The sequence below is a fragment of the Plectropomus leopardus genome, chromosome 20 (genome assembly GCF_026936395.1).
Source record: "Plectropomus leopardus strain MGB_pleo_1.0 chromosome 20, ASM2693639v1, whole genome shotgun sequence".
NCBI classification, from domain to species: Eukaryota; Metazoa; Chordata; class Actinopteri; order Perciformes; family Serranidae; genus Plectropomus; species Plectropomus leopardus.
In genome coordinates this window covers 2,625,751-2,647,095 of record NC_142195.1, presented here as the reverse complement: position 1 = coordinate 2,647,095, position 21,345 = coordinate 2,625,751, and the positions used below count along the sequence as shown (strand labels likewise).

At 37.9% G+C, this 21,345-nt stretch overlaps 1 protein-coding gene across 1 annotated transcript; it reads left to right on the top strand.

Annotated features, from left to right (window-relative positions):
- The first annotated feature begins 2,149 nt into the window (after positions 1 to 2,149).
- LOC121960205 (excitatory amino acid transporter 1-like) lies at positions 2,150 to 21,042 on the top strand. Its single transcript, XM_042509822.2, has 10 exons — positions 2,150 to 2,327; positions 5,453 to 5,595; positions 5,735 to 5,872; positions 7,509 to 7,713; positions 7,801 to 7,843; positions 10,357 to 10,637; positions 10,733 to 10,966; positions 15,534 to 15,728; positions 16,551 to 16,685; positions 18,729 to 21,042. Exons 2-10 carry the CDS (start codon positions 5,457 to 5,459, stop codon positions 18,937 to 18,939), a joined length of 1,581 nt encoding a protein of 526 aa, XP_042365756.1. The 5' UTR covers positions 2,150 to 2,327; positions 5,453 to 5,456; the 3' UTR covers positions 18,940 to 21,042.
- Positions 21,043 to 21,345: the final 303 nt, after the last annotated feature.

The following is a 21,345-nucleotide window of genomic DNA, read 5'->3' as shown; positions in this document are numbered from 1 at the left end:
ATTAGATTATTTGCAAAGTTGTTACAGACTTCTCATCTCTAAAATACAATGTCAGTGTATTCCTGCAGTTGTAGGTCATTTTAATAGCTGTGTCTTGTAGAGGGGCCCTGTGTCAAAACTTTATTTTAAGAGCTATTTTTGGGTTTTTCATATTGTGCTTATATGTTACATATTCCTACAGAATATGATTAATCAAATAATATATATCCTGTTGAAACAGTTTGTATAATATGTTACACATTAATGCACCGACTCATTTTGGCAAGACTGTGTATCCTTGTTTAATCTCTGAATTTCCATCTCAGCTCCTACAACAACTCTAAATTACACTGTGGAAACTAAATTGTTACATTCATACTGTTAATGCTCCAATGAAACCCATTTAAACTGCAATTTTTGATCCCACATCAAATCATAAAAACACGCATTGTATTTTTTTTGGCCGTCATTCTGGGCTTTTGCCTTTGTCATTTTTACTATCTTCCTCCTGATGACGTTATTTTTACCATATTTGGCATATGGAGAAAATACATGCTATTTCAATTAAGTGCACTGTCACAATTGATGTTGCTGCTAATCATTGACATATCCCAGGCTGTGATCATAATTTTTTTGTGTGTGTTTTTGTTTTCATCTAAAAACATAGTGAAATACTGACAAAAACCATTTAAACCCCATTTAAAGGGTTTATATTCTGACAGTTAATGCACATTTGATATTTATGATTAGGACTGATGTTGGTTAAAAAAAATAAACTCAATGAAAGTCAAAAATAATATTAATGTATAATTTTTTTTTGCGCATTTTGTGCACAGAATGATATACAGCAAGTGTGTGTAATGTTAAAGCGGGCCCTAAGGGTCAATGTAACAACGTAACGGCATGAAAGCATGACATGAATATGTAGCATGTTGTGACACATGTACATAATTAACACTATGTCACCTGACTTCCTCCTTTGCTGGAAGTATTAACATAGATATATTTACGTGTTGGGTTGAAATGTATTAGATTACAGGTTACCCTGTCAAAAAGTGCAATAAGTAATATACAGTAACTGTTTTAATTACTTAATCAAAGTAACATATTACTATATTTGATAACTTTTTAGTAATTCTTTTAAACAAATGTGTCAAACTGGGTAATAAAGCTGAAACATGTCCAAAAGTAGAAATACCTGCACAGCAAAAAGATGCAAAGTGACAGAATGGATGCTTTATTGTACTTATAAACTTTTTATCGAAAAGGATACTTTCAGATTTGTAATTTCCAACATTGTCTCAGTTACTGCTACTGTTTACAACTAGTTACTTTCCAATACTGTATATTAATGCGTGTGGGCTTAATGGTTGTGTGAGTAATACTGGGCTTCTAAAATCTTCCATCATGTCTTTGGTTTTGGTCCATTTTCATCCTGAGATCAAACTAATTAAGTCCTCAACTTCTGGACCATGTTCAGTCTCTCTGTCCTTAAGAGACTGACAATAACAACTTCAACACAATCCCTATTATAATCAAAATAATATTATATAACAGTTAGTTCCCACTATGGAGTTTGATTGGTTTGAGGTTGTTTGGATCTCTGACAGAAGGTTTTATTCACTGGTGTGACAGTGAGAGACTGGTGTTTGTAAAAGGCTCTGTGACCTGATTTGAGGGGTATTCTTCACTAATTATATTCCCCTTCACCAGGGAATATGTTTCCATACAGTGAGGTCACTTATTACAGCACAAGCTCTACTTTATTCAGCTAATTGTGGTGTGTCATTTCCTCTGTGGGATTACCCCGAACTATAACACGTCCCCAGTGACACCATGTGTATCGCTTTAACCTGCTTATTGTTTTGTGCTGGAAACAATTCAATATGTGTGTGTGCAAACTCCATGAAAGCAAGAAAAAAAGTGTTCAAAACACAGGAGAAAGAAAAGAGGAGATGAGAGAAAGTGAAGTGAGGATGAGAGCAGCTTTAGATGGATCACTCCAGAATCATTCTCTTCTCAACAAAGTTTTTGTACATCTTCTGGGCTTTACCTGAAACTGTGTCACAGGGCTAACCGTGTTATTATGGGAGGACCATTTTCTAATTTGTACCTCCCTCCCTCTCTCTGTCTCTCTCCTGGATGTCTCCCCTCCCTTGTTTTCCAATTACAACACACACACTCTGAGTGCTTCACCTCCCAGTCACTCTGTTCTCCTGATTCCCAGACGCTCCAGTTAAACACACCTCACACACTGTTCAGCCGCTGCTCCACAATCCAGTCAGGTACAACTACAACGCTGAGACGCTCTGCTCTGAGAACTGAAGGACAGACACTGCACTGAAGAGGTACGTGACAAATAAGTTCTATTTCCCTTCTGCTTTCCTTAAAACTCAGGTGCGACTGATATTGTTTTTTCAGGGCCGATACAGATACAGATACTAAATGGGACCAATAAACAAACTGTTTTTTATCTGTTGGACATCTGTCTGTCCTGGAAGAGGGATCCCTAGTCAGTCGCACTTCCTGAGGTTTCTACCACCCCCCATCCCCCGTTACAGGTTTTTTTGGGGGGAGTTTTTCCTTAGTCGATGTGAGGGTCTAAGGACAGAGGGATGTCGTATGCTGTAAAGCCCTCTGAGGCAAACTGTGATTTGTGATAATGGGCTTTATAAATAAAATTGACTTGAATTTAAATTGAAATAACCAATATTTGGAACCGTTATGCATTTACAATAAAAATGAAAATGTTTCTGTCAATATTTAGAATTTGGATTTTAACAAACTCCAATGTAAAACATTGTTTAAATGCCTTTAGCAAATGTTTAATCAAAATTGAAATGTTCAACATCATATACACCAAGTTAGCAAGTTATTTTTTTATTCAATTATATTAATGCACCACTGAAACCCATTTAATATAATAGTAATATCACAAATCACAATTTGCCTCAGAGGGCTTTACATCATCCCTCTGTCCTTAGGCCATCAAAGTGGTTAAGAAAAACTCCCCAAAAAACTGTATTAAAGGGAAAAATGGTAGAAACCTCAGGAAGAGTAACCGAGGAGGGATCCTTCCAGGACATACAGACGTGCAATAGATGTTGTGTTTACAGAACAAATAAACATGATAAATTACAGGAATCAATATGACAAAACGATACACAGGAAGGAGAGAGAGAGTGAAAGAAAGGGGGAGAGAGAGACAGAGTAAGAGATGCATAGCAGCAACAATAACAATATTGACTACAATAATAGTAATAGAAATATCAATATTAATGCATGCAGTTTTTGATAGTATGTATTTTATATGCATACATTATAGGATATAACAAAGTTTATGATGAAAGATAAGATAGTGTAGTATAATGTTCAAAATGGCATAAAAATGTCACAGTATACTATGTCATCAAAAATTGCATAAAAACATCATAGTATCGTATGTTGTCAAAAATAGCATTAAAAAGTCATACTTCAGTATGTCATCCAAAATAGCATAATAAGTCATAGTATAGCATTGCATTGTGGGCCATCTGACCCTGTACTTTGTTACTTGAACCTGGACTATGACCTTGAACCTAAACCTGAACCTTTTACCTGTAGGTCTGTGTACCTGCTTTCTATCTGCCTGATCCACAGACTGGTGATTCTAACCTCTTTGGTTATGTTTGCATGTTCACACTGACTTCCTGGTTTTCACCCTTGTCTATCTTTAAATTTTGCATATAACAAGCATATCTCTCTCCATGACACTGTGTGTGAGGAGTGTGTTTGTGTTTGAAAACTCAGACTGACTGAATTAAAAACGGGCCATAAACTTAAAATGTTTCTCTTCTTCCCTGTGATCATCTTATTTTTGCTCCAGCGTCTGGGCAACACAAGGACAGATTAAATTGTTCACTCACAAAGAAAAAAATTGAATTTGAAATTGCAAATGTAAAATACACCTAATGGAAATATATCAATTTAAAAAAAACTCCCATTTATTGCAAAAAAGTTTTACACTTGCATAAGGGTTTAAGATAATTTGAAAAAGCCATATTTAGCAAAGCTGCAATGGAAACACTTTTTTGTCTTTTCTAGGTCACATGGTGCTATGGCTATGTGCTTGTCAGTAGGAACTGGCTCCTTCATGATGTAGCAGGAGCTACAAGAGGTGTTATTGCATCTCATAACTCTTCAAAAGTTGAGCGGATCATCCGGAAGTTTTGAATCCACATTTCCTCTGTGAAATTGTGGACTATCCAAAATCCCTCCTATGTGGTTGCTCCCACGTTTATGGGGCTTGCCTTTCCACTATGGCTCCATAACACGCCTGTGTGGCCTTGGATTGGAAATAATGACAGCTAGTGTGGTGGCTGCAAAAGAAATAAACATCCATCACCATGCTTCTTGGTTATCACCAGAGGAGAAGTCACAGAACATCACTCTGTGGAAACACAGTCATCTCACAATTGTGTTTTATCGACATTTTGAAAATATTGCTTAAGTTATGTGCAAATCTGTAATGGAAACCTGCCTAGTGATAAACTGGCAAATAACTAGAGAAAAGGGGCTATTGCAGCGCTGATGAGGGAAATAAAGAACAGGTGAGTAGTTGGGCGGGCAAGGTCATGTGATGGAGAAGGCAGGAAAGTGTTTAGTGTCGGGCTGATTAGGGAATATGGAAACACTTGAGTGGGTGATCTTGAACGCCTGATTGGACAGTTAATGATCACATTAATACTCAACCCTGTCTCTTAGATATTAAATTGCTAAACAACTAATTTGAAGAATTTTAAAGGGAAACGTGATGCAGAATGATTTACATTTTCTTTTAACAAAATGAGGAAATGTTGCAATTTTGTTTTATTACTGAACATTCACTAAAAACATATGCATTTGTTATTTGCCAAAATAGACAATCTTGGAAAAGCATTATGCTTATGTTGCCTTAACCACAGATGAGTCTGGATGTTTATGTCCACCTCTCATCCTGTCCACCTAAACGTTAATCCAGCACAGTACATAAATGTTTCATAATCAGGCAGTGATTACATTGTCACCACAACCAACCAAACTATTGTTAGACCATTTCGAGGAAGATTTGCAAAACAATCCAAGCTTTGCAATTTGAACATTATTCCGTTTTTGAATTTTCTCTCTATTGTTTTGGTGGTTCAAACCAATTGTATCATGCAAAGTGCTCTGCATCATTATTTCTGAGGCAGGAATTATAGAAAAAAACAATTAAAAAAATGGTCCACCAAAATATTTGCACAACTTGAACGCAGCACACTACTAACTAACGTGGACATATTGTGTTTAAAATGTGTTAAAACAAACTTGAAAAAAGATCTAAACCTATCCTTTATAACCAAAAGAACCTTGATAAACATTGTAGACACCTGTGCTCGACATGAATTGACCAGCCTGCTGGTGGGTCTTGTATACATACTATTTGCACTAATGAACATATTTTGGTTCACAACAGCAGGATGCAGCGAATCAGGGAAGGCATCCACATACGTACGATGAAGGCAAAGAGGAAAGTGGAGGAGATCTCCAAAGAGGACATCCAGGCTTTCTTCAAGAAGAATGCTTTTGTGCTCTTTACCGTGGGGTCAGTTATTGTAGGTGTGTATGCCTCTGTATGCTAAACGGACATGTTTCGGACTTCATTAAGTCCTTGTCTCCATTGCATTGACAAGACTCTGACTTGCCAACACAATGCAGACACACATATTTAATGCACAGGTTATCATTCTGTGTGCAGGTATTGTTCTGGGCTTCGCACTCCGCCCATATAAGATGACCTATCGAGAAGTGAAGTACTTCTCTTTCCCCGGAGAGCTGTTAATGAGAATGCTTCAGATGCTTGTTCTCCCTTTACTGATCTCCAGTCTAATAACAGGTACAGCACTTTCACACATGATGTCAAATATATCTAACTGATCTGTTAGTGGATATAAGACTTAGAATTCACTTTGCTTTGTAATCACAGAGTTAAGATTCAATGTCTATTCAGAAGACTTAAAAGTTCATCTGACTCATCAACCCAATCACCAGAATAACTATTGACACGAGGGATGCCTGCCAATACTGACTCCTGATCCAGTAATTCTGATATTTTTCTAGATAATGCAGCTGCACAGTGCACACTTTAAGTAGGCTTCTTTTAAAATCAATACAATGTATAGCATATATTTGACAATATGAATAATTAGTACTAGTATTATTTATTTTACAAAATAAAGTATAAAATGACAAATCCTTCCTTTAATCTTTTTATCTTTGTCATTGTCTTGTTAACAGAGCACTCTCAAGTTCTGGTTTATTTGGTGCAGCCTGTGTCTGAGTTACTTGAATGAACTGTATTCTCTCAAGTATCTATTTTTGTTGTCCTCACATCTTTTGGGCGGATTATGGTTCATTAATACATCGGTCATGTTGGCTTTTTGCTCGTGCTATTTTAATTGTACTGAGTGATGCTGTAGCAAGCTGTGCACCGCTCTCCTCTCCCCCTCTCTCCTCCGAGCAGGGCGGAGAAACACTGTGCGCTATAGTTGAAGGCAAAACGCGAGACTCTTGCCCTGAGCTGAAATGCAGCGAGTGCTCATAACTAAATAACCTAAAGAAAAAGCCTGTGTTTTCGTTTATGGTGTGTGGTGCTTTGCAGGGGCAGGGCTTAGCTCTGCTCTTACACACACAGGAGCCTAACAGAATGAAAGACAGAGACAGCTGAATGGAGGAGAGTTAACAAGGGTTGTGCTGTGTTGCTATGCATTCATTTAAAAACACCTGTGTGACAGCTGTCAATGAAAGTATTGGATTGCTCTGCATGCTAAATATAGCTGATTCCAATAATAAAAAAAGTTGTCTTGATTGGCCAAGATCCCAGAGTTTGAGATGGAAACAGGGCATCCCTAGCTGGCACTGTACGTCTTTGCAAACCACAAGATTTTTCATTTGTAAATTCCATATATTACATTTGTAGATTTAGCAGCTATATTGAATCTTTCTTTCTGTATGTTTCGATTTCTAATTATCTGTGTGCTTAGGTTTAGGCATAAAAAACACTTGGTTAGGATTAGGAAAATATTATGTTTAGGATAAAAAAATCCACCTGATTTGGTTGCAAACAAGGCTGGAAATGTCACAAGTTGTTAACAAATACCCAGTTTGTCATTGTTTGTTGGTCTCGAGTAGCACTCTGCTGCTGCCTGCTGCTTGTCAGCCATCTTTACCTGAACCCTAACACCATCCACCACCCCACCTCCTCCTCATGAAATAGTTAGTCAGCTATAAATAGCATTTTATCGAGGAGGCACTAAAGCTGCAGATTGTTACAGTATCAGATTTCTGTAGCATAATAATTTGCTTCAGCTTGCAGCTATCTGCATTTGCAACCAATTCGTTTTGGTTAATTTAAGTGCTGTTTCTATTGAAATGCATCTTGGGAATGGTAACTTCTGTGCTTTTTGTAAAGATTATTTCTAATAAGTGTTAATACTTTGATATGAACTACATTTACCCTCTCTGTCCACTAGGAATGGCAGCTTTGGACAGCAAAGCCTCAGGAAAGATGGGCATGAGAGCTGTGATCTATTACATGACCACGACCTTCATCGCAGTCTTCATCGGGATCATAATCGTCCTCATCATCCACCCAGGGAAAGGATCCAAAGATGAGTTTGGAAAGCAGCAGAAGATAGAGCAAGTCAGTCCTGCTGATGCCTTCTTAGATCTGATCAGGTAGTCTGCATATAAGAACCGTAATATTCAGTTTGACTCGAAGCTTTCAACATCATTTCTTACTCACTGAGTGATTTGTCATTTCAGAAACATGTTTCCACCAAACTTGGTCCAAGCCTGCACACAGCAGGTGAGCTTTATTATGAATTCTCCGTAGCAGAAAGTCTTTTTAAATTAGGTGACCTTTTCATTTCAGCCCACAAAATAACAAATCTCTCCCTTGCCCAGTCCAGTCTTTGTATTCTCCATTACATAGCCAACAAGTCACCATGTGTTGGTTTGACTTCATTTCTCTTTAACATATTTTATTATGCAGCAGTCAAATTTGTGAATCCTAGGATAGAGAAGGAATGACCTGCCCACCTCTCCTTATGATTGGCCAGCCCGATCTGATTCCAAAGTCATCAAATACTGCTGCTTTGACAAGGTGTAAGATCCACACCCCAAAAGCCACCTTTCATGTCTGACCGGTCGCGATGTTAATATCCAGCCAGAAGGCACCTGCTGTAGCATGCGGAAGGCGGTGTCACTTCAGAACACAGCTGGACACAACCTGCCGCATGCACATGATACACCACAGAATAGTGTCAGGTTGGAACGCTGCTGGTAACAATGTAATATAGGGAGTGCAAGGCCACCTATAAGGCAGATGGAGGGGTGGGGCATGGGTCCAACAATCCCCAGACTTTCATGTGGGAGTCCAGTGTTCACTTCCTGTCGCAATGTCATGTTTTTTCTATGCTTTACTATGTGCCTCCTCCTATCTATCCATCATAGCATGTGCTTTTTTTTATGTCCCCACGTTGGTTGCAATGTGCTTTTGTTGCCTAAACATAACCATGTGCAGCATCATCCCACCATGTGTTTGTGATTACATCCTGGTAGCAGCATCTCAGAGCGTAAATAGACACAGAAGGAACATAATATATAGACACCGAAGTCCACTGCGAGTGGCAATATGAGATGACTTGGGATGAGAACATGTTGCATGTTCTAGTAGTTGGGCCCAAGCATCATTCGTGTTCACAAATGAGTTAGCATGTTCAATATAGCACCAGATTTTCACCATAACAATTTTTCATAACAATATGAGCTGGGCTAACTTAAATTGCATAGTTTAGCTAATAGACAACAACCAACAAACTGCCCCAGTTTTTGTGATTAAACTTGCACTTTGGAATGTTTTCTTCATAACTGACCAGATTTAGACTCAAATTAGACTGTAACTTGTTGATCATACTGGCCCAGCATAAACATTTTTCATATCGTCATGGTCTCATGCCACAAATTAATGATTAACAGAGGGTGAATCCTCTGGAGGCCATGCATATCCACTTTGAATTTTCTTAATCTCTTATTAACTGAGAGGTAGTCAACCTGAGAATGGTGCTAGATGAAAGGTCATTGGGTCACTGATATCGTAGATTCATCCTCTGGGAACCATGAATAACTGGGGCAAAACTTGTGAAAATCCAGTAAATAATTTTGTAAGTCAAGTCAAGTCAAGTCAACTTTATTTATAGAGCCCATTATCACAAAACATGTTTGCCTCAGAGGACTTTACAGTGTACGACATCCCTCTGCCCTTAGACCCTCACATCACCCAAGGAAAATACTCCCTAAAAAGAACCCCTGTAACGGGAAAAAAAAGGAAGAAACCTTAGGAAGAGCAGCAGAGGATGATGAGGGATCCCTCTTCCAGGATGGACAGACATGCAATAGATGTTGTAAATAACAAATGATATACAATCGTGGCAAAGGGGAAAGAGAAACAGAGAGGGGAGGAGAGGGAGAGAGAGGGGGAACAGACGCATGTCATATTACAATAAAAATAGGTGTGAAATTATTAAATGCAATCTATGATTATATTGAGGGTGTTGATAAGAGTCTGTAAAAATACTATATTTGTTTACAGATCAATATGTTGATAAAACCAATGATTTGAGCTGATAGTGCCATTAGAGAGAAGATCAAGTGACCATTAACCCTTTAACACCTGGTTCGAGATCAGTTTCCTTTAGCTGCATTTCAAAGGCCTTTCACTAGCATATAAATGTCTGAAATCTTTTGGAATTAGTTTGATTTCTTTAAAAAAATGTGGGGAAAAAACATTAAGCAGCTTGGCAGGAAATGTTCCGTAAACTGCAACATTTTTTAAAAAGTTGACAAGTAAGTGATCTGAATATTACCTGGGGGATAATATGATATTATCAAAAAATAAGGAGAAATTTCTATAAAACTATGTTTAGAATTCTCTCTATTATATTTAAAATCATGTTACAGATAAAAGGAAAAATTTTTAAGCACTTTTGTGATGTCATTTTCTTGTCTTTTTTCTCATCTCTTTTTTTTTTTTCAGGTAATTTTTTCTGTAACTATTACCTGATTTCTTGCTGGTTTTGGGACCATTTCTTGTTAGGTTGATAGTTGCCCTCTTCCGATGTTTTTGAAAGAAATCAAGCTTATTGGCTCAGGTTTTTAACGGTTAAAACTACTGACAAACTATGTCCCTGGTATAGTGGTTAGATTGAGCTATGACATAAAACAGTGTAAAGTATAATCACCTGATTTTAAAGGCTCAATTCTTTTCAGCTCTATCAATCTCCACTGATAACCTCCTTTTATAATTCTCTCTTTCTCCAGTTCAAAACCAAATATGGAAAGCGAGCAGTCCATGTGACCGTGACAGTGAATGACACCCTCTTCAACTCAACCAACGGCACCCAGGAGGTCATGGAGATCACCCGGGAGGAAGTGGTCCCTGTGCCGGGTCAGGTGAACGGGGTCAACGCCCTCGGGCTGGTGGTCTTCTCCATGTGCTTCGGTCTGATAATTGGCAACATGAAGGAGCAGGGCCAGCTCCTCAGGGATTTCTTCGACAGCCTCAATGAAGCCATCATGCGCCTGGTCGCCATCATCATGTGGTACGGATGAACTGTCAGTGAGAGGTGTTTCCTGTTGAACAAATGTTACTGACACATTTACCTTGAATGAGTCGCTGTTCCTCTGCTCCTGTCAGGTACGCTCCTGTTGGGATCCTGTTCCTGATTGCGGGGAAGATTGTGGAGATGGATGATCTGACGCAGATGGGCGGTCAGCTGGGAATGTACACCATCACAGTGATCATTGGCTTACTGATTCACGGAGTTCTCATTCTTCCAACTCTTTATTTTGTCATCACTCGGCAAAACCCCTTTATCTTCATTGCTGGGCTCCTGCAGGCTCTGGTTACAGCTCTGGGGACCTCCTCCAGGTGAGTCCTATCTAACCAGCCCTCTCTCACTCCGAACTCATCAAATAGCACTGCTCTGTCAGTGATTTCGGTGTATGAGGGTGAAGCCAAAAGCCATCTTCCATGTCCAACCAGAATGGTGCTTGGACAGAACCAGTGGTGTTGTTATTGTATGTTGATGGTCGTAAGGTACAGGACCCATCCACATGCTATACGTTCTGGCGTTGTCATCAGGCAAAGTGGTCAGATGGAACCAGTCATGTAAATGGTCAATGGACTGTACTTGTATAGCGCTTTGCTCGTCTTTTTGACCACTCAAAGCGCTTTCACACTACATGTCACAATCATCCATTCACACTAACATTAACACACTGGTGGCCGAGGCTAGGGTGCCACCTGCTACTCAGTAATCATTCACACACAGTCACACTCCAGTGACGCAGCATCGGGTGCAATTGGGTAAAACAATGTTGACTGGAGGAGCTGGGCTTTGAACCACTGACCTTCTGATTAGAGGACAACCCACTCTATCTCTGAGTATGAAACACAAAAGGACAACCACATAATATAAGGAACACAAACAACCAACTTTCGTATGGGTGGCCAGAGTTCGCTTTCCATGTGGATGTGTATTTTTTTGTTTGCACCTTTCCATTTGCATCTTTTGCTAAAACCTTATCATCCATGACTTTGTTGCCTAATCCCAACCAGCGTGACAGTCCATGCTGTTGTGTAAACATAAGGACCATGCTGCTTTTTGCATGCAGTGACATCATGGTAACGGGCTGCATCATCCCACCATGCACATTTGTTGACATCACTGTAATGGCATCCCATTGCGTTAACAGCTGACACAGAAGGATACCTAAAACATCATAGGTAGACGCGGAAGGTCGCTTACATAGCGGCACCATGTGACAAGTTCGGAGTGAGAACATGTTGGTCTAACACTACCACACTTCAACAAATAACTCCCAATTATTCCTGAAAAAAAACAACAGTATTTTAAACTATACTTGTTTGCGACCACTTTTCTTGTACTGCATCCAGATGCCATAATTAAATATTTCAACCTTTAATGCTGTGCAAATTGCTGCAATTTCTTTCAACAACATTGGGAAAAAGCCAATGAGCAACTTGATAAGAAATTTTCCACAAATTACAAGACATAAGTAGAATTAGAATTAAATTCCCTAAAGCTGTTTTTTAGAAACTAATTTTGTGGTAATCATCTTGTAGGTTTTTTTCTTCTTTATTTTTTACTAATATTTTACTAAATTTTGGGTCATTTCTCTTTCTGTTGCTCATTGCCCTTTCCTGTGTTTTTGAGAGAAATCAAGTCAATTTGCATATGGTTTCAAAGGGTTGACGAACCTGTCTCTAAACCAGAGACCTTTTTGGGCATGGGTGACAAGAAAAATTGAAATTTTGCAGCATTTCAAAAAAGCTAGGGAAAAATATCTAGGGAAAAAAGAAAAAAAGCTAAGGAAAAAACTGTATATCTACAATCTACAATCTTTCTTTTACTTTCCCTGATTTCTTCCAAATGTGAGTAATTTCTTCTTTTGTCATTGCCTTACTCTTGTTTACAAATGGTTTAATACAGTTTCTGTCTAATTGTCAACGAGGACCCACAAACACTTTTTTGTATTGGAATTGTGAGGGCCTCATCTAAGGTGTGAAAGTATGAAGGTTTGGACTTCTTTTTTTCTCTTTCTTTTTTAATTATTCACACAATTCCTTCTGAATGCCTGTGATGAGAGACCCTCTGAACTGTTAGCAGCTAATTAGTTATAGTTATTATAGTTAGTATTACTCACCATGTGCTAGTTTGTGGTTCCCAGTAGGGTGTTTCTTATAGTGTGACAATATTGTGAATGATTTAAAGCCAGGGCTGTCAACTGTCACACAGTGACCTTGAGTGTCACACAAAGGACACTTTACACACGCTCTAATGCCATACACTTCTCATGCAGTGAAAAAATGTATAGCTGATAACATAAATTTGCAACAGCTGCTGCTGATTCAATCAAAACCAAAAAGAATCCTGTCCTTACAGTCAGCAGCTGTCAGTGCTCTCTCTACATCGAGCATTTGTTTTTATCGCCCTGTTTCCGCAAAACAAAGGTAAACTGTTGTCCTGTGAACACAAGAAGACACTGCAGGCTCTATTTTTATGGACCCAGCAGCGCGCCCAGGTCACAGTCAGGTGTGCCCTGCCAAGTGCATCAGAGACACACCACTTTTGGTAATATCATGGCTAGGCTCCCTTGGCTACCTTGTGGCACATTTGGGCATGGGGTGGGATCAGAAAGATTGGGCCTCATGCAGAAACATTCTCTTAAATTTCTCTTGTATTTTCTCTCAATTTTCAGGTAAGAGAAAATATAAGTGAAGTCATCTCCAGATGCACCAAATGTTCTTAACCATCCAAATCTACTCTGACCAGGTGTTCTCAATGATGAATCCCACTTAAAAGTTATAAGTGACCTGTTAACAGGTAAGGCCCCCTAAACACTATATAAGGGCAGGTTTTGTGCCTTGTGAAAAGTCTCTGACACATGAACAAGACTGGATGACACCAAAAAAGGCTAAAAGAAGAACTTCAGCAGGAGTGAAATTGGCGTAGGCCAACTGTTAAATAAACTAAAACAAATTAAACTTGACCTCAGGGCAATGTATTGAAGTATAAAAAGTAGAAGTACACATGTAAAAAGGTTTAAAGAAATTTAGTAAATCAAAGTAATTCAAGTAATTGGAATATAATGCAAGTCCTCATACATACAGTTTATATGAGAAGCTGGAACCATGAAATGTTTTTTCATGAAAAATGACTTACATGATTACAGTATAATGGCTGCCAATTAAATTTTTTATTTACTGACTAACTGTTTCAGCTTCACTTGTATACTTTAATATGGTTTTTGCACAGAAATCCCAGTTGTAAAGTAGGTATCTAATTACAGTGGTGGAGGAGAAAGTACAATATTTCTGTCATAGAAGTGAAAAGTGGCATAAGATTAAAATACTCAAGTAATGTAAAAGTTTCTCAGATTTGTAGTTCAGAACAGTACTTGAGTAAATGTACTTAATAACAGTCAGCACAGAGGGACGCAAAGTAACTGAAATTACAGTAACTGGGATCAATAGAGCAAAAATCATCTCTTAACTCAGAGAAAAGCAAAAATAAGAAAACACTGGTGAATCCCAAAAATCAATGGGTACTAAAAAATATGTAGAAATCCTGGAAACGAGCAAAAACAAGAGAAAATCTGTTCACGTACCATTTCTTGCATGAGGTCCAATGTGTTATTATAGCGGGATGCATTCTTTTACAGTCTTGGCTTTAATGAAAGTTAAAAAAGCACTTATCTGGTGATATCAGTTCAATTGAGGGTTCAAGGATTCAGGCCTCAGTGTGGAGATCGGGTAACTGATGCATGACAGACAGAACTTTATTCTGCTTAGCCGGCAAAATGCCAAAACGAGCAGTTGAAAAGTCAGCATTATCATGTTGCAAAATAAAGTTTTGAAACATCACCAGAGTGCACAAATTACAATATTTCTTGTTTAAAGGATGTTTTTACACTTAAAGTGAACTCAGGGTGATTAATTTATCAGCATCATTTAAGCTAACTCATGAGGTTTGCAAGTATGCTGATCAACCATATTAAGTCATCAATGACCAGGTTTATGGACTTGGCTTTTCATCTTTAAAAAAATATGAATGTTGCTGCAGAATTTACAAAAAAGACAGCACTCACTCATTGGAATGGCTATTGATACAAAATTTTACTCCAATCTAAAATGACAAACAACTGACTTTCGTGCGGGAGTCCGGAGTTCGCTTCTTGTGAAAACATTTTTTCTGCAGATTACCACGTGCCTCTTTTGCCTAAACCTAACCATACATGACTTTGTTGCCTAATCCCAACCATCACAACAGTCCGCGCTGGTTGCCACGTGCTGTTGTGTAAACATAATGGCGTGCTGCTTCATCCCACCATGTGCATTTGTTGACATCATGGTTAACGACATCCCAGAGCATAAACAACTGATGCAGAAGGATACCTAAAACGTCAAACGTTGAGCGACACCATGTGACGAGTTTGGGACGAAAACATGATGGTTTGTCAATGTAATTTCTTTCTTCTTCTTCTTCTTCTTCTTCTTCTTCTTCTTCTTCTTCTTCTTCTTGTTCTTCTTCTTCTTCTATCTCTTCATCTTCCTTTGACATGCTGATTGATATTGGATGTTTTGATTTAGCTACAGGCCCTTTGTTAGTACTTCAGCCCTTGGTTGCATATTGTGGCGCCAATAGTCCCCCTCCCACTCCGCCCCATCCCCGGTGCATGCAGAATATGACATGTTGTACTGTCTCTATGGGCTCTCCACACGACCAGCCAAACAAAAGCCCATTTAGATATGACTGGTCAATGCCACTTGGACTACAAATGGACTACAAACTGAAACCAAAAGGCTCTGACACTAAATCTTGTCAATTTGCCTACAGATTCTGCTTATATTTGCAGACTTTCTTTTTTTTATTTATATGATTTTTAACCTTTTTTATTCTGTCATGTCTCAGCTCAGCCACCCTCCCCGTCACCTTTAAATGTTTGGAGCAGAACAACAAAATAGACAAGCGAATCACGCGCTTCGTGCTGCCTGTGGGGGCTACCATCAACATGGACGGAACAGCTCTGTATGAGGCACTGGCAGCCATCTTTATTGCACAGGTCAACAATATGGAGATGAACTTTGGTCAGATCATCACCATCAGGTACAAAAGAGCAGTTTAGTTTAGTTTAGTTTAGTTAAGTTAAGTTAAGTTAAGTTAAGTTAAGTTAAGTTAAGTTAAGTTAAGTTAAGTTAAGTTAAGTTAAGTTAAGTTAAGTTTAGTTTAGTTTAGTTTAGTTAAGTTAACTTAAGTTAAGTTTAGTCTAGTTTAGTTTAGTTTAGTTTAGTTTAGTTTAGTTTAGTTAGTGGCTTAGCTTAGCTTAGCTTAGCTTAGTTTATGTTAGCCTAGTTTATTTGTTTCACATAATAGAAAGCACAATGAGGATAAAACACATAAAAAGTACATGTGAGGGTGTGGTGGAAACCTAAACTGGCTTATATAAAAACAAAACCCAGAAAACACATGAATAGTGAAATATCAATACATTTAGTTGCTAAAAATACAAAGTGTCACAGTATAACTATAAGGTTAAAAAATAAGTACAAATAATCATTTGAATGTGTGAACATCAGTTCATAGAGGGGTCATTCTTGATCCAAACCAGATGTTTTTGATCGTGGAGCTTTTTTGAGTTTCTTTCTGTACACAGAAAATGACACAGAAGAATCCAGTAAATAAACATTTTCATTCCATAAGACGACTCCACGATATTTGACATAAAACTGACCGTGGGAAGTGTTGTGAAAAGGAATATAAAAATTCTGAGCCTGTCTAGTTCTATAGTTATGGAATTGACAGTTTTCAACAGAATAGTAAAACTATGGGGTATATCTGTAGCCTTATATCTCACTTTACAGACAAATGTATAGATGTTACCAATAAGAATGATGCAGATATGTGTGTGTGTGCTTCTCTTCCATCCAGTATCACAGCCACTGCAGCCAGTATTGGAGCTGCTGGCATCCCTCAGGCAGGCCTGGTCACCATGGTGATTGTACTGACCTCTGTCGGACTTCCGACTGATGACATCACTCTAATCATTGCAGTTGATTGGTTCCTGTGAGTAGCTCCCTTGATGACAAACATGTCAACACAGATTTATTATAACATCCGTCAAACCAGCGTATGAAGAGCTGCGAGTTTCACTTCATCCTGCATGAATCATCTCTGTCATCTTAAAGGTCAGAGCAGCTCCGTTTCTACTACCACCTAGTGACACACTTCTCCTCCCTCCCCAGAGTCTCGCTCCACATCTTCCCTTTTGTATTGAATATTTTTTCGCGATGAGTTTTAACATAGAAACATAATTAGGTTTCCCAAATTAATCATTTCAATTAGAATACCCTTCCCAGAAAGTACGCCGCTAACTGGGGTAATAAGAAAAAACCCTTCTCTCCTTTAACTAGGATGGACCAAATCTGAATGTCTGTCAAAGCCTTTCTGCATGAAGACAGCTGCTCGCTCTGAACACAAGGATATACAATAATTCATGAATAAAAGGCTATATTTTCCAAAGCTGACATGTGTTGTATAAAGCAAGATACACATGAAACCAATTCTACTCCAGTGAATCAGGCTTATTTTTTTAGAAAATTACTCATGTTCTGTTTCTGTTTCATAAAGGAGGTTTAAATGAGTCTGGACAAAGTTACCATAGAATAGAATAGAATAGAATAGAATAGAATAGAATAGAATAGAATATCTTGTCATTGTCATTGTACAGATGACACAACAAAATACATTTGCACTGCCTGAGCGGGTATCAAATAGAATAAAAGAGCTTAAGATGAAATAAAATTTCAAAAATAGTAAATATTATAATAATAAATAGTGTTGGAAGAGGTATCCCCGATCCACAGTGGGGCCTCTTTGGTTCACACTTGGCTCTGAACTGTCGAGGCCTGGACCCAGGACCTCTGGGGGGAGTCCTGTGATGTCTGGAACCAGGACATTGGTGACAAATCCTTTGAGTCCTGTGGGCTGTGGGGTGGGGTACCAGCACGTCCCACATATGCTGGATGAGATTGGGATCTGGGGAATTAGGAGGCCAGGAAGACGCCTTGAGCTCTTTGGTTGCGGTGCACTGCTTGACAACACTTAACAACAGTGATAGCCCCACCTGTTACACTGATTGGCTAATCAAGCCCCCCAGAACTTGTTTGCACACTATTTTAAAAATACAGAATTTAAACAAATTAGGTACAACATGTTAGTGACCTGTAGAGGTGCTGTTTCAAAGATTTGTTTTACTTTTGCACAGAGCCAGGCTGGCTATTTCCCCTGCGTATCCTGGTTATGCTAAGCTAAGCTAATAGCCTGCTGGCTATCTGGCTGTCTTCTCATCTACGAAATTATTTTAACCCTTAAATGGGCAGACACATTAAAAAATATTTAGAAAGTCAGTTAATTGCAATTTTCTAATGTATCTAGGCTAAAATAACAGAATTTCATATTTTTTTCCAAAATATGACCTTTAGATTTCAAGTTACAGTTTGTATCTCCTGGGATACATTGCCCATTTAGGGTAAAAATGTAACACATTCCCCTTTACTGAATACTTCGAGTGCCAGCTTAAACAAGCAATTAGCTACTTTCTTTCATGTTTTGCATACAAAATTTAAAAAAAGTGAAAAACCTGAACAAAAAAAAACAAAAACTGAACAATTGTTATTAAAATACAGTATGTTCCAAATGCTCAAAATTAATCTAATCTTTAAATAAATGACCAATTAACATTTAGAAACAAAACAATAATCCCTGTTTTTATATCATCATCTTCATCATCAGAGAGTTTATCTGATTAGTATTGCAGCCCCTAAATCTGGTGAACCATTGGGTAGAAAAACAATAAGAATAAAAAATAAATAGCAATCAGTGTTTCACACCTGTAGGTTATTGATTATCTGTAGAGAATAGGCCTAAAGCTAATAGTTTTGTGACTATCTGACCTCATTTCAGTTGCATACAAACTACTTGAAAATATTAATGCTGCCCTTAAACATAGCTGGAGTTACGATGCAATACGATATGATACGATGCACTTTACGATACCTAACATGTTTCCTCACTCCTTTTTATTTGTTTTGTGGATGCTGGGCGTAGGGACCGTCTGCGTACCACCACCAATGTTCTGGGGGATTCGATTGGGGCCGGCATCGTGGAGTTCCTGTCTCGACATGAGCTCCGCAGCAAAGACGTGGAGATGGGAAACTCTGTGCTGGAAGAGAGGGAGAGGAAGAAACCCTACAAGCTCATCTCCCAGGATAGCGATTTTGAAAATGACAAACGAGCTCACAGCGAATCCAACATGTAGTTCAACCCATCAACATCTCCCTCATCTGTACAAACACTTGCAGCTGGCTCTGTTTGGAGGAGTAGGGACCTAATTATGAGATGCAGTTTCACTGTCATTATTTCACACGTTTTGATTTATTAACATTCCCTTATCATCATGTGCAAGAAGTGAATTTCTCATATTCCCCTTTCATCCAAAATCACCATGATGGCATCCTTTGTAAATGCGTCTTTCATTTGTTTCAAATAGGATTGATAGTTTTTGTTTTGTTTACTATACTTAACTAAATATTTGAATAAATCACCCTCATGTAGCCAAGAGGTTAATGCTGGATAAAGGATTCATACTCTGCATTAAAAGCTGTGTTTTGAAATATACACAGAACAAAAATATTATATGAAGAAATTTAAGATTCAGACTTTTATGACTTAGACTTTTTGCCCACAGACTGAAAATAAAATTAAAATGTATATAATCTATGTAGTCCCAACCATTAGCTGGTTAATATTGTGGTTATTACAGGTTATTACAAGCATTTTGTGATTTTTATGTTTCATTTGTACACACTCAAAGATTCTGTCCAACACCTAGAACTGGACATGCATGTATGTGTGTGCACATTCTGACTCTGTCTGACTTGCTGATTTATTTATTATTATTTATTTATTTATTCATTTATTTATTTTTTTTTTAAACCAAGATTGTTCATTTACTGAAAAAAAGGCCTGTATGACACAAGTGAATTTGTTGGGTGATTAGTCTATGTTAAAGCCTCTGATTTCAGTATGAATGTGTTAAACAGTCTTGAGTGTAATTCAACACGTTTTTGTGAAAGTAGTTGTTTTTGTTTATTATGACTTCAGTGAATTAAACAGAAAAAAACCCTCCTGTCTGTCTCTGGCTAAAATTTCAGTGGATTCAAACAAACTCTATTTCCTACAGTTTGCTCAGACAGTATGCAGCTTTTTTTTGTTTCAGTAACTTTCTTCGTGTAAAAATACTGCAGTGTCATATCTGGCCAGGCTGTTCTTTCAATGTTGATTATTAGGACCCCAAGAAAGCCCCTGTCCGGCCCCGAATCTCACTGATGATTTCCATATTCCCATGAAAACACTGGCCTTTATTTGAACCAATTTGGACCTGAGCAAATTGGCTTGATTTCACAAAAAAAAAAACATGGGAAAAGTCAATGAGCAATTTAAGAAGAAATAACCCAGAATTTGGGGGAGAAATTAATGAAAAGTACAAGAAAATTAGTTAGGATAATTACGAATATACTTTCCTGGACATTTTTTCCTTGCTTTTTTCTTTCTTTTTTTAATTTTTAAATTTAAATGTACTAATTTCTTACAATTTCACACATTGCATCAATTTGCTCAAGGTTCAGAGGTTTACATATTCGTGAAAGTTGTCTGAGAGCAGCACAACAAAGTGCTGTCAATCCAGGTTTCAAAGGGTTACAGAAAGTAGAAAACCACACCATCCGACCCAATACAATCAGCAGAAAAAAAACGTTGGCTTGGGATGTTTTTGTTAAGCATGAATCCAATGCATCAGCACAGTGTCATACATACATTAAGACTTTACGTTTAAACAGTGCTGCATGTGATGTGCATGTGATTCTCTTTAACCAATACACTATGACTGTGCATGGAGACAAGTTTTTAGTTTTACGCTGACTAAATGCTTGATCATATTAAGTACAAGAATTATTTACTGTGGTGTCAGCTCATTGATCCCAGCAATGACTCAGGATCAGCTGCTGATGAGGCAGCTGCACTAACAGTCTGTGTTGCATTTTGTAATCTGCGATTGATTACTGAAGCAGATTAGAAGATTACTGAAGCTCGTGATTAGATTTCATGCAACACTAATCACTGAGAGTCTGGGAAATAATGTAGCATGTCAGACTGAAGTGCATCATTGTAGTTGTGTGTAGTTGTGCAGTATTAATTGTAAGTGGCAATTTCCACTGGGGTAGAATTTAAAGGTTTGGAAAAAATATAGATAAAGTAAAAGTTAAAGCCCACTTTCACATTAAACTTTGTTTTGCTGTTTGTGTTTTTGTTGTTTATTGAGGGTTTTTGTTGTTTTTGAGGGAGGAGGTGGGATGAGTTTATTTGAGTATTATTACAATAGCTATTATTAATTTACTTTATTTTTTAGGTATGTTGTTGATTTAAAGATGATTTATGTTGCTGTTTGTCTTTTATATAAAACTACTACAAATAAAATGCTCAATAAAAAAAAATTGTTTTGCTTATTGTTACTTCATGGTGATATTTGAGCTTTGCACTATGATGCAGGTTGTTTTCACATCCGTCTACTGCAGAGTTTCTCTGTGCTCAGCAGATTTCAGTTGAACACTTTTATGCATGAGCATGATTTAGTGACTTCACAAGCGATCTTCTTCCAGTGTGAAAG